Below are 27,434 nucleotides of genomic sequence, written 5' to 3'. Positions count from 1 at the left end.
TAAACCTACACACTCACACCGTACCGGGATTTCACCACCTATGGGTACTGGAACGCTTGATGAAGTGTTGAAACTCCTGAGAATCTACCACCAAAGCAAGACTAAGGACCCTCTTTTTTAAATTTGTCTTGTCTTTTCATATTTCTTCTTTAAATTATCTCCTTGTTTTTCTTTTTTAAATCTTCACTGTATCAAACTAATAATAGTGAAGAGATATTTAAAAAGGGATTCGAAGGGATAGAAGAAAAAGAAGATGGTGCCTCTGTCCAAGATGCCATGAATTGTACGTATAATTGCTCCGGAGAAATTCTGCTTTGGCAAATTTGTACTTGTACTTGGTCAAAATTCACCTTGTAGTTGGTCAATTCTTAAATATACTCGATCAATTTTTATATGTACTTGGTCAATTTTTACATACTAGGTAAATTTCCACCTGTAGCCGGTGTATTTTCATTTGTCTCAACACTTGTACTCAGTTTTCATGTATTCAGTGAATGTGCTTCTGTGAAAGAACGATAGTTGAAAACCATCTCAAATCTCGATTACCAACAATTTTTACCTAAATTTGATGAAATTTACCTTTTCCTAGTCAATTTTCTTCAATTAATTTTCACTTGTACTCAATCAAATCCCTTTGTACTTGGTCAATTTCATCGAGATAATGATATTTAAAGAGAACTTGGTTAATTTCGTCATGAAAAAACATGTCATTCTTTATTATTATCTGCCACAACCATTATTCCAGTGAAACACGGGTTCGAGGAGCAGAAAAATAATGTAGTGAAGTAAAACATGATTTCAAAATAAAAAACCCTTACGTACAAAACCTGAAAGATTTTAAGTTTATCAACGTGATCGATTTGAAGCAATAAATAAAACCCGAAAAAGATTGCAAATGTATAATGAAAAATAAAAAAAAATGAAGAGAAGAAAATGAGTCGTTGGGCACAAATGAATGAAAGGAATATAACTCAAAATACAAAGTGTTTTGGTCCAAAATAAGTTAGTCCAGTAAGCACAAGCTTAGAAATAAAAAATGAAGTTTGGAAGGTTTAGTTAGGTTGATTGATCAAAAGTGCAAATTTTCTCTTAATCCAACTTGGCTGCATCTTTAGCTTAAGCGCTTATTCTGTCCTACCCTGTAGGTTTAGGAATGATAGGAGCTTTGAGTGGCCACCATGATGTATGGGTTTTATTTACATAGTTTATCCATTTTTCGGTATCATTTTAAGATTCAGGCCTAAAATTGCGACAAATCTTGTTGGGTTTTGGACTGCTGAATTACATAGAGATGAATCTAGGATAGCAATTCAAGAACATTAAGCAAACACAAGAGAACACAAAGATTTAACGTGAAAAATTCTTTCAGAAAAAAACTATGGCATAAAGTGATAAATCTTCACTATAAAAGCAGAAATTATAAAAGAGGAAGTACTTACTAGATTCGAATAATCCCTAAATCTCTCCCTTGCTCCACCCTTTAAAAAATCCTAAAATCCTTTTAGAAAGCCTTAGAATCCCTTAAAATACCTATCAATCCCATTTACACCCATATATATAATTTTGACAAGAATTCCAAACAAAATCAGAAAGAATCATAAACGAAATTAGAATAAAATTTCGATGGAGAATCTGTTTAGATTTAAGACATCAAATACAACAGATCCAATACATGTGGATCACACAAGGGGGATTAAACGCTAACCGTTGAAAACTTCCTAGGCTAAATAAGTTTTGGATTGAGATGATATTTATGTTTTCACTTCATCCAGCTACATGTAACTTTATGAATAGGTTGCATGGCAAATAAACATCAGGGCCCTACATTATCGCCACTGCTTCCTATGCTGTGGTTCACTTGAGCCTTGGATTTGCCTAACTTTCGTTCCTATTCAATAAAATGCCACAGCAAAGTGGATAGACGGTGTGGATAAAACCATACATCACGTGGCCACTCAGAGAGCCAGCCCATTCCCAGCTGGAGAGGGATTTGGACCCTCATCACCCATAAACTCCTGCCATACAACCTCAGCGACAGTTGCTGTCCAACTGAACGGCTGGGATGAACTGGGCCAGCTCACTCGGCTTCTCACCCATCTATAGGCTCGGCCCAGGTCTTTCCCCGCATGGACCGGAAAGTAAAACCTCAGCTGCAGCATTGGCCTGCTGCCTGCAACGGGTCCAAAGGAAACAGGTCTAAGCCCATCCCCTAATAGCAGTAGAAGCTAGAGTCCGAGCTGGCAGCGTACGTTTGTGCGAGATCCAGGCCGTTAATCGAGCGTGCCCCACCAGTATACATGACAAAATGCCCTTGAAACCCTACTGAGCTGGACCGGGTTGCGTTGCACGGATCTAAGATAGCTTTTAGTCCGAACCGGTCCTAACTCAAACTGAAGTGGGCTGGCTGGGGAACGGCTCTGGGTGTAACTGGGCTGGGCCTGGATACGTGCGAAAATAAACTTCAGTAAGGAGAGCCCAACCAAAATCTGGGCCGTCCAGATGATACCCACGTGCCATAGTAGGGCACATTTTGGGAGATCCAAACTGTCCAAAGAAGCCCCACCAGGCAGATGCCCTTGATTGAAAATAGGGCGTGTCTGCTGATCAGTTGAGCTAAAATACTTTGAATAAATGGATGGCCCAAAAAATTTAGCCAAGTTTTTCTAAGCCGTCCCTTTCTTTCTAACGTCATCGCTTTCTTGATGAGTGGATTGGTCTGAGTTTTAGGTATGGGCATCTGCACAGTAGGACCCACCTGATGGATGGCTTGGATCTCAAGGATATTTGCCACGTTGGCACATGAGGTAGCTTGTAGGCTAGTTGCGCTTCAGTGTCACCGGTTCCACTAGGTTGCGGTTTGGGTGGATCCCTATCTGTGGGGCCCACTGTGATGTATGTGCCTTACGTCCACTCCGTCCATCCATCTTGAAATCTCATTTTGCGGCATGATCCAAAAAATGAAGCAGATCCAAATCTTAGGTGGACCATACCACAGTCGTGATTGAATCCCCGCCATTAAAAACTTCATGAGGTCCACGGGAATGTTTATTAGACATCCAACCTGTTGATAAGGTCACAAAGACCTGTATGAAGAGACTACACAAACATCAGCTTGATAAAAAACTTTTGTTACCTACATAAGTTTTTAATGGTTGATTACCATTACCATTGTTTCTTATATTATGATCCGCCTGAGGTTTGGATCTGCTTAATTTTTGGGATCATGCCCTTAAATGATTCTTCAAAACAGATGGATGGAGTGGATATAAGGAACATATATCACCGTGGGCCCCACAGTCAGGGATCCCAACCACCTGGGTGGATAAGTTCTAGCGCCGAGAACCCATGTGGGACCCACTGTGATGTTTATGTGAAATCCTTCCCGTCCATCCGTTTTGTGAGTTCATTTAAGGACACGAGGCTAAAAATGAACCGTATCCAATACTCAAGTGAGCTGAAAAAGTGATAATTGAGAATCTACAGTTGAAGTATTCATGTGGCCAAAGAAGTTTTGAATCATGCTAACATTTATTTTTTCACTCCATCCTGCTATGAATGACGTTATTAACTGTATGGATGTTATGTGAACATCATTGCCGAACCCAGGGAGGTTTCAATGGTAAGAATTTACCAAACCACCTTTTTCTTTAATACGGCTCACTTAAGTCTTGGATCCTGTTTACTTTTGGTATTACGGTCTAAAATGATCTCAAAAAATAGATGAACAAAGTGAATTCCTGAAAAACATCACAATGAGCCCCACCTACGTTCTCAGCGCAGAAACTCTTCCGCGTCCCCGCGCCCGCTCGACCATAGCTTACGAAGGGATCACCACTGAAAGGTTGAGTAGCTGGAGTCCCTACCGAAGTGACGTGACCAAGTTCTGTGGGACCCGCTATGATGTATGTGTTCTATCCGCACCGTCCATTTAGTTGGATATATTAATTTAGGACTGGCTCCAAAGTATGAGTCAGATCGAAACCTCAAATGGGCCCTGCTACAGAAAACAGTGGAGAGAGTGAGGCCCACCATTAAAATTTTCTAAGGTTCAAAAAAGTTTTCGATCAAACTGAAATTTGTTTTTTCACTTCTTTCATGTCTGTCTTAACTTGTGAACATGTTAGATCTCAAATAAACATCATAATAGACCTTAGGAAGGTTTCAACGGTAGGAGTCACTCTTCCCACTGTTTTCTCTGGTGGGGTCCACTAAAAATCTAGATCTGATTCATTCTGTCTCATGGCCTAAAATGATCTATACAAATTTATGGACGGTGTAGATACAACACATACCTCATGGTGGGTCCCACAGAACTTGGTGACGTCGCTTCAGCAGGGAGTCTCGCTAATCAGCGTCCTTACGATGGTAGGGGCTGTGGAGGGGCCCACAAGACGTATGCACGACATTGAAGCCATCCATCCGATGCCTCCCTTCATTTTACCGCCAAGGCACAAAACTCAGGTGGGCCACACATCAGGAACAAATGTGAGAAGGGATGCCATGCCAGCCATAGTTTTGCATGGGTCCACTGTATCGACAGATAGATCTAAGGCCATCCATTTTCACCTGACTTGGATGAACGGTCAAGCCAAAAGGCAGGCGGTTCTGAAACTCAGGTGAGCCCTCTTACAATTCAAGGGTAGGTGTCTCTTCCAACTGTCTGATTCACTGTAATTACAAGGAGAAGGTCAGGAAGTATGGTGTTTGACTAATGCTTGGGAGGGAGGTGGAATTCCACTTTCAAAACAAAACTTTGTGGGCCCACCATGATGTATGTGTTATATTCATGCTGCCCATTCATTTGATCAGATTATTTTAAGGCATGAGTCCAAAAATCGAATACTCAAGTGGACCACACTACATAAAATAGTGAGGATTGAATGACAACCATTGAAATCTTCGGGGTACTATAGAAGTTTTGGATCAGGCTGATATTTGTGTTATCCCTTCGTCCATGTCTCTGTAACCTTATTAACAGGTTGGATCTCAAATTGACATTGTGGTGGGCCTTCTATACTTTGAAACGGTGGGTGCCATTATTTTCATTGTTTCTTGTGGTGTGGTCTACTTGAATTTGGGATCCACCTCAATTTTAGGCTCATGCCCTAAAATCATTTCACAAAATGAATGGACGGTGTGGATAGAACAAAAACATCACTGTAAGGTACATAAAATCTGCCTCATTTTCTAAGTGAAGACATACCCAAAAGGTATAGTTGACATCATCATCCATTTTAAAATCCGACTTTACTTCCTTCACATGCAATTAATACTAAAAAGGCTAAAATTCATAGAAATATCATAACAATTACAATGAATCAAACAGCTCAAAGCCATGGCCTTACTACAAAAGGTGAAATTCACATCAAATTCTCAGTGGGACCCACCACAAAAGGTGAAATTCTCAGCAACTTCACAGCAATGACAATGAAACAAACAGCCCAAGACCATGGCCCACCACAAAAGGTGAAATTCTCAGCAACTTCACAGCAATTACAATGAAACAAACAGCCCAAGACCATGGCCCACCAGAGAAGTGGAAATTCTCGGCAAGTTCACAACAATTACAATGAATTAAATAGCACAAGACCATGGCCCACCCGAAAAACGAAAATTTGCAGCAACTTCATGGCAATTACAGGTAGAGGTGTATGCAAGTCGAGTTAGCACACTAGCTCGCTCCGATTGACTCGGAAAAGCTCGACTCAACTCGGATCGAAATTGTGTTCGAACCGAGTCGAGCCAGTTTTAATGAGCTCGAAATATTTCGAGTTGAGTCCAAGCCGGACCTAGCTTGACTCGACTCAACTCGGTATTGAGCTCGACTTGACTTGGCTCGGTTAGGCTCGGATTGACTCGAAACGATTTTTGAGTCGACTATACATAGGTTTTTTAAAAAAGACCCTTACCCGTTTGCCCAACTCTAACCCCATCTGCTAGCGTCCAAATCCTAAACCATTCGCCCAAATCCTCTCGGTCGTTCGTTCCCCAGAATCCATACCAATTGTTTGGTGAAAACGACCCAACCAAGTATCGGCTGGTGGCAAGGAAGGTATGTAAGTGAAACAAATACCCATTTTTATTGATTTTCATGTTGCCTATGAGGTGTTTCATGAAATACCTGTAAAAACCGTTGCCGATATTTTACAAACAGTGAGAATTTGAGATGCAATTTGTGTATTTGTGAAAATGCCGCAGGGGTGAACTCGGCTTGATCTTGGCTCGAACTGGCGCAAGCTATTGACCAAATCGAGTCGAGCTGGCCGGTCAGGCTCAAAGACCAAGCCGAGCCGAGTTTGAGTTGGGGTCGGCAAGTGGCCGAGCTGAGTCGAGTTGTTGCAGGCTCGTCTCGTGTACACATCTAATTACAGGGAATCAAACAGCCCCAAGACTATGGCCCCACTACAAAAGGTGAAATTTATAACAGTTACAGTGAATCAAACAACCTGAGACTACGGGCCCCACCACAACTCAAGACTACTGCAGTCTGCAGGGTGCGGTGGTGCCAGCTATGGCTAACAACAGGCCGGATTTGGGAGTAGGTCATTGTTAGTCCAAGTTCGACTGGATTAGTAGGACTTAGACCAAGTTCAACCCTAGCTCATAAGTTAATAACCAGCTAGCCCGTGCCTATTTACCACCTTGGAATTACAAAAGTCATTTAAGATAATATTAATTGCTATTAATAGCCATTAAAAGTACATTAATTACTATGTGAATTGATATCATGACTTATAAAAATGTTAATTATTATAAATAAAATTTAATTTAAATGAAAATTTAAAAATATATTAAAATAGGAGATGAATCTTTTGAATTTACCCTTAATAAGGGGTCGTTTGGCACCGTGGATTTGAGGGGGTTTCAAATCCCCAGGTTGTTTGGCAGCATAAAGGAGAGTTTTCAAATCCAGGGGTTTTTCAATAGTTACATGTGTAACATGTGTCATTATACACTATCATTTTATTGGGCACATGGCCCATTAATGATGATCAGCACCATCCAAATATTGTCTATGTAAATCAGCACTGTCCAAACATTGTCCATGCAAATCAATGATTAAAAATAGTTGGTTAGTCACTCAGACATGATCTTATGATTGTGGCCCATCTAAGACTTGAAATTTCATAATTTTCTGATAAAACATATATCTCAGCGGGGTTATCACAACCATTGTGTTGAAAATTACAAATCTCACTAATTAGAGATATTAAAGTTGATTTAGTAATTGGATCCTTGCTCTTACTCGGGTGGTAAACTCTCAGGAGTTTCAAAACCCGGTCAAGGGTTCAAGTATCCATAGGTGGTGAAAGCCCACTACGGTGTGAGTGTGGGGGTGTGTGCATGTAGGGGTGTACACAAATCGAGCTAGCTCGGTTAGCTTGCTCGACTCGACTAGAAAAAGCTCGATTCAACTCGGTTCGAAGCTGAGTTCGAGTCGAGTCGAGCTGATTTTTAGAGCTCGAAAACGAGTTCGAGCTGAGTTCAAGCTCGACTCGACTTAGATCGAATCCAGCTCGAATCGAACTCGGATCGAACTAGTTTGGTGACTCGATTACTTTGCCATTGATGTTGCTACGGCTGAAAGTTGGGCGAGTTCAACCCGACAGACCCGACATTGGGTTGGGCTCGGGCAGGATATATTGGGTCCGATCTCAAGCTTGGGCTATACAAACACCAACCCGATAAAACTTGGGTTGGGCTCAGGTTGAGGTCTTGGGTTGCCCGACCCAACCCGAACCCGATCAATATATAAGCTACTTATAAATTATAATTAAGTGTGAATCGTTTGTGTCAAAGGCATACTAGTGATGTCGGGTCTCATTTGTCCACGTCATTTCCAAGGACTCAAGTTAACAAGATATGCTGGATTTCTCTCTCCCAAATAGATTGTGTGCTATGCTACATGACTTTTAAAGGAGTAGTAGTACTGTATTTTAGGTTTTTTTAAAAAAAAAAGAAAAATGAAGTTCTTTATGATGAATAATCACATATATAATTAATAAAATCATAGATATAAAAAATAAGTCCTATATTGAACTATAATAAATTAATATAATAACAAAAATATTAACACGTATGCCCGCCCGACCCCGCTTGGGTTTGGCTTGGGTTGAGAATTCTCAACCCGAGGTTGAGTTGGGTTGGGTTAGGGTTGAGGTATAGGAACCTTGGGTTGGGTTAGGGTTGAACACCAAGCCAAGCCAAGCCAAGCCAAGCCAAGCCAACCCGCCCGACTTTCAGCCCTGGATGTTGCTCACCAGCTGTTTGATAAAATGACTCAACGAAATGTGACTGGTGACAAGGTTTGACTGGTAGCAAGGAAGGTTTGGCCGGTGGCAAGCAAGGTATGTACATTAAACAAATACATTTTTTTCTCTCTTTTTTTTATTTTTAGTAGTGGGGAGGGGATTTTATGTTACTTAGAAGGTGTTTGATAAAACACCTGTAAAACCATTGCCTCTGTTGTAAAACAATTGGTTTTTGAAGTTGCAGTTTAAGTGTTTATGGAAATGCCTTGATGGCGAACTTGACTCGATCTTGGCTCGAACTCGGCCCAAGCTGGCCCGAGCTGGCCAGTCAAGCTCGAGCCGAGCCGAGTTCGAGCTGAGGTCAGCCAGTGTTCGAGCCGATGTAAAACCCTATGTGTGCGTGTGTGTGTTATTATTTTTTTTTTAAAAGTTAATTTAGTAATTAAATTCAAACCCCTAAATATAGCATGCATTGGTACTTTTGGATTACAGTTGATTCACACTCCAGGGTGCCAAACACACCGGGAGGAATGCAAATCCAGAGGTTCCAAATCCACGCTCCCAAACCGGCCATAACTATATACAGGCAGATTACTCGCACCTGTGCAGCACCTTGTGTTTGGGTCTGCAGGGCTAAGAGTGGCCCTACGTGATTTTTTGAGAAAATCTACCCCATCTATCTGTTTTTTCAGCTGATTTAGTACACCAGACAAAAATATAAAGCCTATCCAAAACGCAAGTGGGCCTCACGAGAGGGAAAAGTGGTGAAAGAAACGGCTACAGTTGAAACCTTCGTAGGGTCCAATATCCACTCACTACCGGAAACGGATTGGCTACATGTATGTGTTTCATCCACTCCGTTCATCCATTTTTACAGATCATTTTAGGCTGGATTCAAAAACTGAGAGGGATATAAATCTCAGGTTGACCATACCACAGGAAAACAATAGTGACTGATATCCACCATTAAATTACTCCCAAGGTCTACTGTACTGTTTATTTGACATCAAATCTGTTGATGAAGGCAAAAAACAAATATTAACTTGATCCAAAACTTTTATGGTCCTCAAAAAGTTTTAAATGGTTGACGTTCATTCAACACTGTTTCCTGTAATGTGGTCCACTTGAGATTGGGATATGCCTATTCTTGTATCATACTCTAAAATTATCTATAAAAATATATGGACGGCATGGATGAAGCATATACATCATGGTGGGTTCCACAGAGCACCGATCACCAGCCATTGGCTGGTGGCAGTTGGCGTAGCTAATCAGTTTCCCTCGCTACCTGGCAACTGCAGTACACAATCCGCGTCCCTTCCCAGCACCCGCCCAATACAGCATCCAAACGGCTATAAAATAACTACTCCCCACTCCAACTGACGCAGCTCCATCAAAAGCAGCCTCTTGCTGTTTCAAGAACGTCAGAATAAGAGGCGATTTTCATCTACATCCCGTCCGTTCATCTCTTCTCTCTCCGAATCCCCAGGCATGGGTTTCCTTTTCGATATCTCTTCTCTCTCCGAATCCCCAGGCATGAGTTTCCTTTTCGGCAGAAGAAAGAACCCCACAGGTATATCTATTTTCCATTTTCCGATCACTACAAATCACGATATATGGGAATTAGGTTTTCCATTTTATCATGGAAAATTTCATGATATTTGGTGCATCCAAACGCACCCAAATGCAAATGAATTAGAAAAAGTGGACTAGTTTTCCTTCTTTTGATAATGTAATTTAGAAAAGAAAAAATGTGAATCCGATATTTTAAATTTGGAATTTATCATACCGTTTGGAATTGCAATATGGTCGAATTTGAAGTGGGAAAATTGCAGGTAGTCCGCGGGATTGCCAGAAATGTAGTCCGCAGGGCGTTCTTCTGTTCATGGGGACTGCTCAACCTGTGATCAGAACCGTTTATCAAGTGGGCCAAACCATGGATGGTCCGTGGACTGAAAATCCCGCTGATTTGATGGTCCGGTTGGCCCAATGTGGTGTGAAAACGGGTAATTTGAACAAAAAAAACTGACTATTCAAATCATGCAGGTGCAAAATTTGAATGTTCCACTTGACTATTCAAAACTGTAATCCGCACCGCCCTTGCCGGTCTGAGCCGTTCATCCAGTGGGCCGTACCATAGATGGTTTGTGGAATGAAAACCCCACCAATTGTACGGTGTGATGGGACCAATGTGGCAAGCAAACGGATGTTTGGCACTGAAAAGGCCAACAGTTCATATTCTTCAAGAAGAACTCTATTATGTGGACAATGCATACTCATTGCCATCTGATTCGTGCTGTTTCCGCACAGCAGGTTGTCCACAACAAGGCCCGCCAGATGAACGGTTCTGATCACTGTATATGGGCCCCAAGTAGGGTGTGGCAACCTGTAGACCACAAATTCAGACACTTCTGTGTATTACTGAACTGGTCCTCGGCCTATAATCTGGAATCAAAATTTAGTTGGTTTCATGTTGATTCCAATCATGCATAGTCTCACTAGCTCTTCTGTGATTCTAGCTTCTCTTGAAAGCTGTTTTCTATAGTTCTGATTTTGAGAAAAAAACTTCAATACTCTTGCAGATTGTGATGGTTGATACACAGGTACTAAGAAATTGTACACGTGGCATACAATTAACTCAAACTATGCCATTCAAATTTTTTAGCTTCAATTTGGATGGATTAAACAAAAAGTTACAGGAATGTGATTACCTAACCAGCCGATTGGTGGACATTTAGTGGATGGTTGAGATGAAACATGGCCAATTGTCTTAATTTACTGAATAAGAACCATGAATCAGAAGTTAGGATTGTTCAACCTACTGGGTTTTGGGGCTAATACCTATCGTACAATAGATCTCACAAATCGGCTGGTTTAAATTTAGTTAATCTATGCCATGCATATAGTTTCTGAATCATCCATGATCATCAAGCATCACACTCTGCCAGAGTATTACCCAACGAGGTTTGGGCGAATGGTCTTCACCGTAGGTTTGCTCCCTATAGGTGAGGGTTCGATTCCCCTCATTGGCTTTACCCGATACACGTGGTTGTGGGTGATTGCGTGTATTCGCAGGGATTAGTCTCACTTCAAAAAAGAGGTGGGGACACCCTGTGTTTTCAAAAAATAAAAAATAATAAAAAATCATCCACGATCATTGAATTGGGTTCTGCAGTACTTATTCGGGAGAAAAAGAGAATGATAGATAAATCTATGAGAGAGATTGAGAGGGAGATGCAAAGGCTACAGACGCAAGAGAAGAAGCAAATTGTCAACATAAAGAAAATGGCAAAGCAAGGGGAGATGGTAATCATCTCTTGATTGACTCCACTTTTATTTATCTTTCTTGCATTTCACTGGTTTTTCAATGTGCTTTTAGCTCAGTAATCTCATATACGTTACTATCTGTACTTTTAGGGGATGAGGACCAAATACTCCCTTGATGGTGCTTATGGGCCCAATCGCCCCCTCCCTTTATTTTCATTCAGACCCATCTCTGCTTTTAAGAAATACAATGTGTTGTGTTGTTGCAAGTATACCCTTATTTATTAGCAGGACTGCTATTATATTTCAGCACGATTTTAATAATTGTGGTGACTCTTCAACTGTACACAGGGCATAGTTTTATGGTAATTTCGACTGTCTGAATCACTTACGCACTTGTGGATGGTCCACAACCCAGAAACCACACTAAGAATAAAGTAATAACCATTTATTTTGCCCTTGAAAATTGAAGCAGTTACTATTTTACTTTTAGCCATCCATTTTTTGATAGCCATCAAATGGATTGTTAGGATTGCTTGATCAGTGTCAGTTGAAGAGATGCAACCCACCACCGATGCATCCCATAGAGGTGCAACTTTTGGCAGGTTGGGTCAGGTTGAGGGTCAACTTAAGCTTGACCCACCTACCCTCAAGAGGACCCGACCCGAGTTCCAACTTGCCATGCCCAGCCAGAACCCAACCTGAATTCCTCTATACTCGACCCAACCTGACCCAAATACATGTGATTTTTCCCAACCAGACCTGAATTTGCTCAACCCGACCCAACCCAATTTCAATTCAGGTTGGCCTTTTCCAACCTCCAAGGACCTTGAGAACCCAAACCAACCTGGCCTGTCTTTGGGTTGGGTCAATCATGTTTGGATTGACCTGAGCCCATGTTGTAGCTCTAGCATTCTACAATTTTGATCGTCTAGGTAGCTGCATATGAGTTGCATGTGTGAGATGGATGAGTCAACAATAATATTGGACGACAAGAACTTCACTGGCATCTTGCCCTCATGCACAGTGAATGGCAACCAATGGACGGTTTATTGTTATTAGGATCTCTCAAGGCTATACCAGTCAAGACTGCATCTGTTGGATCTATGGTCATTATCTGTGATCCAAATGTTGATTTGACAGGCTATGTAGCTGATGGTGGGTGGCTTAAAAATCTTCCAATCAACGGTGCTTAGAAGAATGGTCAATGAGATGAAGATGCAAGGGTTGAAATATTTCAACCTAAAGAGTTAAGAGTTTTTATTCAGGCTATCTAATCCAGGTGAGCTCCATCATCGAAACAGTTTGGATCATTAAAACATGATTTTGGATCTAACTGCAGTGGTCCCCACATATCCTAGTAACAAATAGGTCAACATGGTGAATCCAGTGCCTAGTTGGCAGTGTTTTCATGCCCTTCATGTCTTTGCAGCACATGTGGCATACGCAGAGTAGATCTAAAATGTTCATTTGGTGTTTATAACAGTGAATGGGCTATAGTCTAAAAATCAAAATGTTTGGACAATTGTAGCCCTTTAATTGGTGGCATAGAAATCAATATTTATGGACCAAAATCAGTGACTCAATGCAAAAATTTATCAATTAAATGGCTAAGATAGTTCAATGAAATAGTTTTTAGTTCGGAGTCCAATCAGTGGTGGAGAGCACAGGATGCCTAGTTCAGATCACCACAGAAATTGGTTACATGTGCTTGTATACAATCTAGAGGTACAAATAGAGGTAATGGATCGACTCCCTTTCCACTAACATCACCAGCTAAAGACCCTCCCTTCCTCTTTCTTTCTTAAGAAATGCAGGTGTACTTGCAAATTGCATTTTCATTGCACCAAAGGTCCACATGATCAAGTAAAATATCCATGCCATGTACTAGATAGGGTCCACCATGGACGTTACCAATCTGGTCTACTCATCTTATAGGCCACACAAGTACACAAAATGTAGTGTGTCAGTCAATTTCTATTAACCATTCATTCCTTTTAAGCATGTGTTGCTCGCTAGAATAGATAACCGAACCATGTTTTCATCCCATGAGACCTACATGATGTGGTCTATCTGATGAGCGGCTTGGATCTTGAATGGTGCAGGTATGGGTGAGGGCTGGAAAGGGTCCTCCTACGAGTGCACCTAGGTGGAATCACTTTAGTGCACTTGCCATGGGGAAACAGAGGGAAAGAGGGTTGAGGGTGTATTGTGAAAAATAGAAAAATTAATGGGTATAACCGTATAAGGTGCTTCCTTTACTACCAAGGGTTGCTAAGGGTGGGTTTACTAGACAGGGAATTTTGCTGGAATCTAAATATAAGGGTAGTCAGGGGCTAAAGCACCGGGGAGGGGACTATTGGTTCTTTTCCCTTCTTTTAATTTTATGAAACACCATTTCCCATTTCTTGAGATTCTGGGTTGGAGCCCATGGCTCAACGGTAGAGAGTGTACGTTTCAACATTGAATTCTTGGGTTCGAGCCCAACTTGCCCATAATAATTTTAAAAATAAAAATAAAAAAATCTCGGGATTCTTTTTCTTGTTGGTGAAATCATATTTAGATAATCCTTACAGGATTGCAAATGAACCATGTTTTTGATGTATTGGGAGGTTGGAATATGTTGTAGGAATTGTATTTGTGGGATTATACAATGCTTGGCAAATGAAAGGTGTTTTCACTTAGGCCAGCATTTTGATGACTACTCTTTTATACAATGCTTTGCAGTTCTTTACTCTCTCTCTCTCTCTCTTTTTTTTCTGTGCCATAGTCCCTCCCAGTTCCAGCATCGGCATTGTGCTTTAGTCGTTTATGAGAGGTTAATTTCACATATGCTTCTTCTAAACTTGTAATATGCTGGGAGTTATTTCACGGTGTTGTGTTTTTGTTGCAATTTCACAAATTTATCCTCCTCCAGATTTTAAATAATTATCTCACCAATTGATTTAACTACATTAACGGAAATTGAAGTTTCGTATTGACCCGAATCAAATCTTTCATGTTTTGGTGCATGTTTTGTTGCAGGGGGAAGTGAAAGTAATGGCAAAAGAACTTATTCGAATACGGCATCAGATCACCAAATTCAAGGTGTTGAAATCACAACTCCAAGGTGTATCCCTCAGAATTCAGGTAATTTTTTTTAATTTTTTTTGTAATTATCACCTGTGAGTTGACCGGCCCGGTTCATGGACTAGGGCATGAATTGTGGTTTTATGAGTTGTCCATGTCATGTACAACTCGGACTCGATGGGACCCAATCCGGTTCCACACCACGAGTCACCCTTGACTTAGGGCCAACCGAGTCGATCGGAGTAATTGAGTCTTTTAACCATGGCATTAAATATGATTTTGGTAACTCAGTGAATGGCCGCTTGCACTTCATGCACATGTGCCATGAAAATGACGTTTTTGTTGTTTGTTTTTCTAAATTTCTTGGAAACACCATTTCTTCATACACATGTGCCACGTTGGGTACCACTCTGCTGTTTTTTATTTTATTTTTAAAGGTAATGCCATTTCTGTTACCCTCTCATTTCCTGAAAAATGCTCCTTTTTCGTTTCATTCACTAGAATTGACAAATATTATTTTCAAGAAATTGTGGGAAATGAGAGGAAATGACCCTTTGGTTATAAAGTGCTCGACAATGTAGTCATATTCCCACCGCTCTTCTTCTAAGTGCTTCACATGTGCAACCGTCCATCTTCAAGTGCCACCACATGTGCCACAATCTAGCTTAAAGTGCCACACACGAGCATTATGTCACGTGCCATAGCCCATCTTTTAGTGACCTATGTTTCAATGTGCCACACACCCCAATGTGCCATGTGCCACCCTCATCTTCAAATGCCGTACATGTGCCACATGTGCTATTGAGCGACATGGCTGCTATCCACTCTAAGCACTTCACATGCATGACATGTGCCAATATGTGGTGCACAACATGTGTGACCAACCACCTTCAAGTGCCCTACATGTGTAGCCATCCATTCAAGTACCCCATATGTGCCTACGTGCCACATGTGCCATCATTCATCTTAAAGTACCATATATGTGCCAATTTGCCACATGTGCAACATCTACTATCACCCATCTTTTAGTGCATCAACATGCGCACACCCCAATGTGCCCACATGTGCAACATGTGCCACCATCATCTTCAATCACCCCCACATGTGCAAATGTACACGTGTTACATATACTCATCCATCTTTAAGCACCTCACACGCGCTACATGCCATCTTCAGCATATTCATGTCACCTTCTATCGTTGTGTAATATTTTCGTGAAAAAATTCTTTTGCTTTTCCAAATAACAAATTTGGAAATGAAGAAAAAAATTCTCAAGAAAATCTGATTGAAAACCAATCAAGGGAAACCACTTCTCATTTCTCACATTTCTCATTGTTTTCTAGGAATGGCATTTTCCAAGAAACACCATTTTCCTCAAAATAAAAAATAAAAAATCCACGAATCCAAACAGGCCCACAGTGAACTTGGGTGGAACGATTGGAATAGCAAGTAGGATGTTCCTAACAATATTGAAGCTATGATTTTTTATATTTGCAGACAATGAAATCGACCCAAGCTAGGGGTGAAGCTATGAAATGCATTACAAAGGCAATGGGTCAGAGGAATAGGCAGATGAACTTACTGGCATTGCAGAAGATAATGCAAGAGTTTGAGAGGCGAAATGAGAAGATGGAAATGGTATCAGAGGTTATGGGAGATGCCACTGATGATGCTTTGGAAGGAGATGAGGAAGAGGCAAAGACAGAGGAACTTGCGAACCAGGTTCTTGATGAGATTGGAATCGACATGTTTGCACAGGTATATTTTTCTTTCCATAGATGGTTTCCCTTCCTATACTTGAGGAAGTTGTATGATCCTTGGCCTGAGGACATGTTGTCTCTTGACCCTGACTTTACATATGAGGGGCCCATGGTTTTCTGATTTGGACTGCCCTGTCTGATGGACCCTACCTTGGATTATCAATCCCCCTAAATATTCCTCATTGGACAAAATCCCAATCCTTTGATTTGTTGCAAATGGATGGTTAGTGGTGCAACGGTCCACATTCAACTGAAAGACCGAAGGTTTGGATGGCTAGGATCTTTCAATATGGGAGATTGGTACCCACTTGTATGGGTCCATGGCCTGAGGACACTAAGGGCCGTTTGCATACGGGATCCAGCAAAATCAAGATTGAATCTGATCCTCAATTTTGTGGGCCCCATGGAGGATTTGCCACACTAAAGCGGCACTTTCCTCGACATGAATGCTATTAAGGAAGTTTTAGAAATACCAAAAACACTGCTGGTAGCATTTATGAGGAGGAAGGTGCTGCTTTAGTGCAGGGAATCCTACATGGAGGGCATGGGGCCTGCCAAACCAGTATTAGACTTAATCCCAATGCCCTACCCAAACAGACCCTAAACACAACGTTATGCTGAGAATCATATAACTCCGCCCAATGCTTAGATTCTAAAGCTATGTGGTATATGCCAACTCTACTGGTTCTTTTGCAGCTTGTCAAGGCACCAATATCTGCACCATCTGCAATCACGAAGGGTCCTCATGTTGAAGCAACAGGGAATGAAGATGGCAGAAGATGTCAGGATATACAGGCCAGTTGGACAATCTAAGGAAAATGTAGTCTTCTCAAACATAAAATCCATGATATTGTGCTCACATTTATAGTCCATTGTATCGAGTATGGTATTTAATAAAAGGTCAAAAATTGTGTGCAGTGAAAATCAGTCCACATATCTCCTGTCATCCAATTATAATGGGCAGGAATTCCAACGTGTTCCAAGATGGGCTTTTAAAAATCCCCTTTTTGGACACATTTTCAATTCCCACCCATCATCTTTGGACGATGGGAGATGTGTGCACTGGTTCTTGGAGCACACCATGTATATTAAATTTGGGCCCTTTTGAGAAATCATGTTCTTTGCTGGTAATTTTATATTAGTGGCCCACAAAAACTACATGGTTATGGTTGACATTTTCCCTACACTTCAGAACTTCTATTTCCTTGTAGGGAGGGGAGGGGAGGGGTAAGACAAAATTCTCATCGTAATTTGGCGACAGGAAGGGAGGGGTAAGGCGAAACTCTTGTTATAATTTGGCGACAGGGGGTAGTTTGGCAATAGGGAGGGAAGGGTGAGGCAAAACTCTTGTTGTGGTTTGGCGACAGGGTTAGCTTGGCAATAGGGAGGGAAGGGTAAGGCGAAAACTGTTAGCACAAAAGACTAACATATATGTGTTAGCATGAGAGAAATATATAGTGCTCCACATAAGTACACAGATAACACACGATTATATATATTTTCCTACAATGGTGAGAAGGATAGAAGCTGGTTTCGCTTACTGATGATAGCACCTCACATATGATTGATTGGTGATAAAAAGGATTTGTAAAGCTAACCCCAAGAACTGGGGCAAGACTTACATGGTAGCGGCCGCGGCGGTACTGGTGATTGTGGTTGATGATGGTGGTGGTGGTGGCAGCAATGATGAATGAGGAGATGATGATGACGATCTGGTACTTGCATTTGGTTGGGCGGTTTCATAGATCCACTTGAAAATGTTGCTAACCCTATATGATTGAAACATTTCGAATTTGTATGCATGTGCACCTGAAGCTTGCAAGTAATGTTGACTATGGTTCAAAAACCCAAAAACTCGACTTGATTCGATATTCAGTCAGGTTGGGCTGACTCGATGACTCAGCTAACTCAATTCAATATGTAATTATTATAAATTAAAAATATTAGGAATATTGATAGATATTTAAAAAGTTATATCTCGTATAAGTAAATATAAAATGTGACTCAAAATAACAACATTACCGATGCTTCATTGGTTAATGTCGTTGCTTCTTGTAGATGCTGTTGTGGTTCAAATCTCCTTCAAATATTATTAGTTTTAATTAAAAAAAAAAATCCTGTGACTTAGGTGACTCAGTTTGAGTCACACCATGTCCTGTTGAGTCAACTGAGCCATTGAGCTGACTCAGTGAGTCTCTCGGAGTCCAGGCCAAGTTAGGCCTAGTATCAAGTTTTAGAGAGATGCCTTGAAATCTCACCGAGTAGAGTTGACTCGGTCAAGTTTTGAGTCAATTCAGTGAGTTTTAGCACCCTGGTGTTGACCTTACATGATGGAGGAAGTACATGGAACTGGCATGCATTTGCTCCTGAAGCTTGATGTACTATTTCACGGCGCATGAAACGATGGGCTTGGGGTGTGCCCTTGATGGAAGCTAACACAACCAAAATGGGCAAAAAATTCTTTTCTTTATTTGAAATATAAATCAGACATTGTGCATGCATTGGCTAATAGTCATAATGCTCAAAATGGATTGTTTAGGTGTGAACAATTCTAACTATGATTGAGGAACATTGGACTAAAAACCTTAGTCGCAGAGTTGTAGATGGTTCGTGCAACTAGTATTTTTTAATGGACACCTTCCACTCCCACATGTAAATCCACTCCAGCTTCCCCTCACACTTCATGCAACAAGACAGAGCAATGAATATGGCATCTCAACAGTCCACATTACTCGAATTGTCAAATTGAAAGGGAAGAAAGAAATAACCAAATCAAAAAGAAAGGAAGCAGAATGTGCTGTCTTGGGGGAGAAGAAAGAAAGAGGATCTGATCAGGAGGAGGAGATAAGAAGGGAAGACAGAGAAGAAGAAGATCTAAGGAGGAAAAGGGTCATCATACATGAAGACAACTTCCTTAGTAAAACCAACCACTATATGTTTCCTAAACACGGCTCACTTGATATGGCCATTCTCCTACACCGCCTGTGGATAGCATAATTCTCACAACAAACACTCCAAAACTTCTTCAAGATCTCACCCAGATTCTAATGTTTTGACAAGAGGAAAATCCAAAGAAAAAGGTAGTAATACCTGATATATGGCCGTTCCATGACATAACTTTCAAGACGAGCACTCTGACGCTCCTTCAAGATCTTATCCAGGTTCTATCTTAATGCTCTGATATGATTGATTTGCAGGCGAACCTCAATATTTCTAAGAGTTCATTCGTTCCAACAAATGAGGCCCAGTTGGGAAAGAGTGTGAATCTTCATTTTACTGCTACTTAAACGGCATGCCTTGCAATTTAGATATGAATTAGGATTTTGATTGGAAAACCCAGAAACAACATTCGGCTCTCTGCACAAAGTCTGTCCATTCTGCTTAAAATTGCAAGCGAGCTCAATGTTGCAAGCTGCTGAATTGAGTTGAATGTCCATTTCTCTAGTTAACTTCCAAACATGCCACAAATGTGCAATGAACCCCTTCCAAGACCTAAAATGATAGACTTGCAAACCTATTCTGGTCTTGCAAGTCTTGCAAACCTATTCTCCCTTATTGATGCCATTTGACTCATATATGAGGTATTTTCATTGCTTCAGCTGATAGTTTGAGGTTTTCAGTTATATAAGTGGGGTCTTATAGGCCAGAGACTGTGAATTTCTGACGCACCAAAAGTCTCCCAGATTGAAGGAATCCTTACCAAGATGTTCCATGACGGTAACGGTGGCCATAAAAGCCACCACCGTTACCTTTATGACACGGGGCATAACGGCTGTTGCGGCCCCATAACGGCCATTACATTCTCTCTTTTTTATTTTTTTATTTATTAAAAAAACTCCTGAAAACCCTGCATATGGCCCGTAATGTTGATTAAAAAGTATGAAAAAACCTATGTCTCGTAATAGACCATTACGGGACTATAATGGCCTTTATAGGGGATTTAATGTGCCGTTAACGGCAATTACAGGTCATTTTTTTTTTCATAAACGGCTGTTATGCCCGTTACGACCCTGTAACGTGTAACGGTTGCCACCGTTACCTTTACATAACGGCCTTTACGCCCCGCAACAGCCTTTACAGCACACCATGATCTTTACCCTTTTATAGGTGGCCAACAAGTCGAGGGTTTATTTAAAAATAAATAAAAATACAACAATTGTTCACATTCAATCAAAAAAAGAAGAAAAAAGAAAAATATTCTCTGTCCAGGATCTTCCAATCTAGGGATTGTTTGGTTAGATATTTGATATATTGGGGCCCGAAGAAACGATCCGCTGTGGTATGTGATCATATATGGAAATTGAATATTGGTTGATTGCATATGCTATCTACATCCTCTACCTCTGATATGTAAATAATGATACTTATTGTTTCAAAATAGTCTTTCATGCTCAAACCAAACATATTGAGGTGAATTATCACTTTGTTCGGAAAAGTAGAGCTAAATGACACCCACATCCGTCACATTCCTCTTGTCTTTCAAATAGCTGACAGATTCACTGTCTCCTGAAGAAAGGGGCATCTTTGGTGTTTTTGAAGTGAGTCGGGATGTTTATTGAGCTTCGCAGCTGCTTGAGGGGGGAAACACACGTCTGTCATTTGCGGCTAAGGGTAAGAGATTCCAAAATAGAATTGATTATATACAGCAAAGTGTATGCTAATTTATCATGCAGCTCCATCTTCATCACATGAAGATTGCTTGGCACAAAAATCAGGCATGTTTGCTTGTCAGGCGGGCCACACCATTGGAACCAATGGACAGCTCAATGTAACAGGTGAGCCCCAACTAAATGGGTCGATCGAACTTGATTTTTGAGATCGGCGATCTTCCTGTTATTATACATCTAGATGTAGGTGATCAGTTCTAATTTCAAAATTGCAATAATTTTCTCTTGGCAGGCAAGATGGGGCTGCATGATGAGTTATTATTCATCTTGATGTAGGTGATCTGTTCTAATTTCAAAATTACAATAATTTTCTCTTGGCAGGAAAGATGGGGCTGTATGATTAGTTATTATACATCTTGATGTAGGTGATCAGTTCTAATTTCAAAATTACAATAATTTTCTCTTGGCTGGAAAGATGGGGCTGCATGATAAGTTATTATACATCTTGATGTAAGTGATCAGCTCTCATTTCAAAATTACAATAATTCTCTCTGCTACTGTGAGATCATGAACAAACTCAAAACAACAAAATGAAGACTGAAGACTTAATAGAGCAGAAACAAACTCAGAAACATTCAAGCCATGCCGGCGACATAGAGTAAGCCCTGTCGGGAATCCTCTTCTGCTAAGTCCCGCTGACGATAAGGCAGACCAACTAAATTGGCCCGGCAAAGTGGGCAATTGGAGTGAGAGTAGAGCCACATGTCTATACAATCAACATGGAAGTAGTGCTTGCACTCGGGAAGCTGCCGGATTTCTTCACCCTCCATGAAGACTGACAAGCACACTGAGCACTCATTGTCCGAAGCTTGCATTTCAGTCTCCTCCTTCCGGTACTGGGACATGGGAATCAATTCCCTGATGGTACTATCGACCCCATGGCCTGCCTGTCCATGGGACCAATCAAACCTCCAACGGTCACGTTGGTTTTGGCAGTACCACCCTATTATAATGATACTGTAGGCCATGAGCACGATGGTCATCGATGCGATCACGATGAGGCCGTTGTAGAAACGTGGGAAGTGGGCCTTCCAGTATGGCGTCGACGACGTTGGCGGCGGTGCCGCCACAGGGCTGAGAGGATCTGCCATTAAGTCTGGTTAGTCTGGAATTCATAAGGATTGCCAAGATTTCTATATTAAGTGATAAACAGTAGAATAATCATCATCATAATGAGGAAATATATGATCCATGGTGGGCCACATCTTTGCATGTTGTATGCCATATGCATGTTTTCAACTCTGCCCAAGTGGGGCCCATGGTCGGTGATCCTCACCATCGGTCCATTGCGTCTAGCTGTGGATGTAACATGGTACAAAAATCTCACTAATTGGAGTTTTTTCTGTTGAATGTGGACAGTCATGTCTCTTATTGATTGTCTATCTATAGGCCACAAAAGCAAGAGTTTAAGATTGTCCTTTGAAGAGAATTTTGAGCAATGGTCCATAGAAGGCGGGACACGACAGACCAATGGTCTGGATTGCAAGACCATGGGCCTTATTTGTGAAAATTGAAAACCTATTGTACCGTGCAAAGAAGACTGTCATGTACCATACAGGTCCTCCTTAATTAATAAGGTTGCAGATGATGAAGGCTTGGACGGTGGATATTAGTTTTTAAATGGGACCTAATGTCATTTAAGGGATATTGAGATTAGCTTATAACATTATTATAAACACCATGCGACAACGTTGGAAAAGGATGTGGAATATGGCCTTTTGGCCTTTAGTACGACGTAGGGCCGTCAATGGACCCACAAAGTTCGAATTTTTTATTTTGCCCACCTCGATCAGGGCCGTAGAACGGTGCTATCGTCCAACTAGGGAATGATGGTCCAACTGTCATGTATGTACGATATCAAACCTCCCAAGATGTTGTTTCCTCCATTAAGATCGCCTGCTTATAAATCAGGCCAATCCGTTCATCAGGTGGGCTAAAAATGTACTTTGGATCAGATGGACGGTTATCTATTGTTTTCTATGTCGTGGCCCACCTGATGAGCGGATTGGTATAATTTTCAAGTTGATTGTTCATTTTAGTAGGTTCAACTTTTCTAATGGGTTGGATGTTGTACAAACTTTACACTATGACATTCAGAGGCTGGTTGGACGGTAACATTATCATCCAACTAGCTGTGTGTGAGATCCCCTTAAAACAAATTGAAAAACGGGATTTAGATAAGCATATATGAAATTATCTGGTGCAACTCATTTGCACCGTTCATGTTGATACTCGCGCGATTGGATGCTTGGATGATCTAATCATCTATCTGGACCGTCCATTCAGTTTGCTGCCCTTTGTTGTCCATGCGCTAAAATCAGAGTGATCTGGCAGTGACGAAATATGAAAACTTCCCCTCGTGACTTTGCAAATTTCAACGGTCCTATTTTAAAATGGATTCAGTGCTTATCACATTCAGGGCTCGTTTGGATACTGCCAAATAACCTAGTAAGTTACTTTTCTTAAATAAGTTTATTAGAAAAAACAACTTATTTTATCAATTTTTTTAAAAGTTGTTTTTCAACTTCCAGAAACAACTTATTTCCATCATTTTCACCCATGACTAAATAACTTAAGAAATTATTTAAGAGAATATGCTCTCTAACCCTTTTAAGTTTATGAGATAGAAAAAACATCCAATTAATGGATAGGTGATCTATTAAGCCTCACATGATAGATGATTTACATCAAAGGTCCACCCCTAATGATGAATGGCCCACATCCAATGCGAGCTTCGCGTGATGGACAACCCACATCAAAGGTGGGCTCCACATTATGGGCAATTAATAAAGTCAGCCCCCACATGATGGATGATCCACATCAAGGTGGGCCCCATATGATGGTCCACATAAAAGGTCAACCTGATGATGAGTGACCCATATCCAAGGTGAGTTCCACATGGACGACCACATCCAAGGTGGGCCCATATGACGGATGGTCCACAATAAAGGTGGGCTCCACATGATGGGGAGTGGTATTAAAGATGGGCCCCACATGATGGACAATAAAATTGATGCTAGCCCCACATGATGGATGACTAACATCAATGGTGGGCCCCACCTAATGAACTATGCACATTAAATGACAGCCCATAATGATGAATGGCCCACAACCAAGGTGGGTCTTACATGATGGATGGCTCATATCAAATCTAGGGCCCACACAATGAAAGATGATCCACATCAAAGTTTGGCCCTACATGATGGAAGGTGGATGTGAGGGGGTCAAACAAACTTTTGGGATAATTACTTATGATGTTGGAAACTAAATATGTTTTTCTACTTTTTGGATGACAATATACTTATTTGTTGATTAAGTAGAAATCAAGATATATTACTTGTGACATAAGGGCCTATTTGCGAGTGTGGATTTGGAACCCTCGGATTCGGAACATCCAGGATTTGAAACCCCCTGGATTTGAAATCCTCCTAGTGTGTTTGGCACCCTGAAGTGTGAATCAACTTTAATCCAAAAGTACCTATGCATGGTATATTTACAGGGGTTTGAATTTAATTACTAAATTAACTTTAATATATCTAATTAGTGAGATATGTAATTTTTGACACAATGGTTGTGATAAGCCCGCTGAAATATATGCTTTGTCCGAAAATGATGAAATTCCAAGTCTCAGATGGGCCACAAGCACAAGATCATGTCTTAGTGACTAACTAATGATTTTTAACCATTGATTTACATGGACAATGTTTGGGGTGCTGGACAATGTTTGGACGGTGATCATCATTAGTGGGCCATGTGCCCAATAGAATGATAGTGTATAGTGACATACATGTTACACCTGCAACTATTGAAATGATTTTAGGTGTAATCCAAGCTCTCACCGTGGATTGCAAACCCCCTCAAAGAGGAGATTGGAAAGCCTTTGGATTTGCCACCCTCAGTTACTTTATGCTGCCTAACAACAGGGATTAGAACGGTTCGACCTGTCCATGCTGTACTTGAGCTCAGCTTCGAGCTCAACATTGAAGCTTGGCTTGTTTGCCAAAGCTGTCGAGTCGAGTTTACCTCGAGTTGAGCTCGAGCTTGTTCAAACAATCCTAATTGTTGTGTCATAGGGGCCCACCTAATGAACAACCAGGATCTCATGCATGTACCAGATCAGTTAGATTCCTATTTTTATTCCACACCATTTTGAAGTGGCGGTGGCTCAGACCATCCAAATTGAGGATTCCCTTCTAGATGGAGCACATCTCTCATATCACACAAAGAATCCCCATCATTCATTTAATTGCTATCGAATGGATTGATGGAAAATTAAGATGGTCCCTTTCAGTGGACATAGATCTGATTTTTAAGGCCAAAGGCCCTTATGGAATGCTTGGGCCGAAGGCAACCCAAATGAATTCTTGGATTTGATTTTTAAAACGGCCCGCACACGGGGCCAGACTTCAATCCGGAGCATCCAAAAGTAAGGGATGGGGATTCCGATCCCACCCTAGTTGACAGAAAAGAGAAAGGAAAGCAAGAGGATCATCTGTCCGGTCAGCCAGTTGATCGATGATCATCTGTCCGATTCTACGCTGAATGGTAAAGTCAGCAATGGATGATCAAGATACTGATCAGAGACGTCCTGTGAATAGCCTCCTTTTAAAGAAACCTCGTCCAAGAATCAGATGAGACCAGACATACAAGAAGAAGAAGAATAAACAAATTTGGGTAGTAGGGACTCACCTTGTCGGGATTGTGCGCGGCCGCTTTGGTTCGCTCGGCGAGATTGGGTGGTGGGTGGTGTTCCAGTAGAGTGCTAGGCGTTCGGGTAGCGTGCTGGTGGTGGTGGTCCAATGGATAACTGTTGCTGGTCGGGCGAGCGTGCGGCGGGCAGCGGTTGGGTAGGGTAGAGAAAGAGAAGAAAGGGAAAGGGCGTTGGATAGGGTTGGCCGTAGGGTTTTATTTTATATATATTTATATATATATATATATATATATATATATATATATATATATATATATATATATATATATAATATTTAAATTAAAAAATTTTAATATATTTATTACTAATCGAGCCGAGTCGAGTTCGAGTTCGAGTTCGAGTTCGAGTCGAGTTAAAATGCCCCACCAGTCGAACTCGGCTCGAACTCAACTCAAGCTACAAAATATTAGCTTGACTCGGCCTAAGTCGGCCATTCAAGCTGAGTCAATCCGAGCTGACTCGAGCCGAGCCAAGGGAGTTAATCGAGCTATCTCAACTTGTGAACAGCTCTACCCCCAATTACTTTATGCTACCAAATGACCGGAGGATTTGAAAATCCCTCAAATCCCCTCCAATCCATAGTGCCAAACAACCCCTAAGTAGCTTATGTAAAGTAACTTGCTATCCAAACACCCATGAAAGAACAAGTTTTAATAACCATTTGATCACTTAGCCTTTAATGGACGGTTAAGATTATATACAAAAATAGGTCTAATCAACGAGCTGATCCATCCATTAGTTAGAGACCAACATAGATTGCTTATGATTTCAAAAAATCACTAATGTTAGGCAATCTCAACCATCCAATCCATGACTAGGAAAAAGGATGGCTACAAGCAAGGGAGATAAAATCAAGGATCCGTATTGTAGCCCATGAAATTTATGTGGACTAATAGACAATTCAGATTTTTGAAACCCTCTGGCCCACTGTGAAATTTGTAAGAAATCCAACCCGTCCATTCGTTTTGCCAACCCATTTTATGGCACCAACCAAAAAATGAGGCATATCCAAAACTCAAGGAGGCAATGTGACAGGAATCAATGGGGATTGAACACCCACCCTTGAATATTCGTGGAAGTGGATTGGGTAGTGAGTAACTACGGTTAGCGTACTGAGTAAACTCTGTGAGTTCCACCATGATTTATGTATCTGATCCACTCCGTCCATCAATTTTATCAGATAATTTTAGCATCTGAGCCCAAAAATGAAGCATATAGAATGTTCAAATGGACCACACCACATGATAAAGTTGAATTGAACATCTACCGTCGAAAAATGCTTGGGGGCAAGAGAAGTTTTGGATCAAGCTTATATATTTGTGTTTCCCTTCATCCATGTCTGCATGACCTTATGAAAGGTTGGATGACAAATAAACATCACTGTGGGGCCTAGAAAGATTTCAACGGTGGAAATCATTATCCCTACTGTTTCCTATGGTATGATCCACTTGATCTTTGGATATGCTTCAATTTTGGGCTCAACCCTTTAAATTAGATGGAAAAACGGATGGACGGTGTAGATAGACCACATGTATTCAAGGTGGGCCCAACTGAGTTTACTCAGTACGATCCGATTTCAATATTCATGGGGCCACAGAGGAAGTCGGATTGTGTACTGAGTTACTCAGTACGCTCTCATCGTACTGAGTAAACTCAGTTAGGCCCACTGTGAATGCATGTGGTTTATCCACACTGTCCATTCATTTTTCCA

General features: G+C 41.1%; 2 protein-coding genes across 5 annotated transcripts; one reads left to right on the top strand and one right to left on the bottom strand.

Annotated features, from left to right (window-relative positions):
* The first annotated feature begins 9,543 nt into the window (after positions 1 to 9,543).
* On the top strand, positions 9,544 to 22,617 carry LOC131243666 (vacuolar protein sorting-associated protein 2 homolog 1-like). 4 transcript variants are annotated; one of them, XM_058243166.1, is made up of 6 exons: positions 9,549 to 9,825; positions 11,428 to 11,558; positions 14,541 to 14,645; positions 16,083 to 16,343; positions 17,042 to 17,165; positions 21,334 to 22,617. In XM_058243166.1, exons 1-5 carry the CDS (start codon positions 9,744 to 9,746, stop codon positions 17,156 to 17,158), a joined length of 696 nt encoding a protein of 231 aa, XP_058099149.1. In that variant the 5' UTR covers positions 9,549 to 9,743; the 3' UTR covers positions 17,159 to 17,165; positions 21,334 to 22,617. The 4 variants fall into 4 exon arrangements, with proteins under 4 accessions (XP_058099151.1, XP_058099149.1, XP_058099150.1 ...); XM_058243167.1 differs by lacking the exon at positions 21,334 to 22,617 and adding an exon at positions 21,245 to 21,269; XM_058243168.1 differs by lacking the exon at positions 17,042 to 17,165 and having other exon boundaries at positions 9,544 to 9,825.
* On the bottom strand, positions 21,464 to 22,103 carry LOC131243668 (RING-H2 finger protein ATL1-like). The gene has a single exon (XM_058243169.1). It carries the CDS (start codon positions 22,101 to 22,103, stop codon positions 21,588 to 21,590), a length of 516 nt encoding a protein of 171 aa, XP_058099152.1. The 3' UTR covers positions 21,464 to 21,587.
* Positions 22,618 to 27,434: the final 4,817 nt, after the last annotated feature.

The sequence above is a fragment of the Magnolia sinica genome, chromosome 4, assembly GCF_029962835.1.
Source record: "Magnolia sinica isolate HGM2019 chromosome 4, MsV1, whole genome shotgun sequence".
NCBI lineage: Eukaryota > Viridiplantae > Streptophyta > Magnoliopsida > Magnoliales > Magnoliaceae > Magnolia > Magnolia sinica.
The sequence above is the reverse complement of the archived record's forward strand: the minus strand, read 5'-3'. Positions and strand labels throughout refer to the sequence as shown.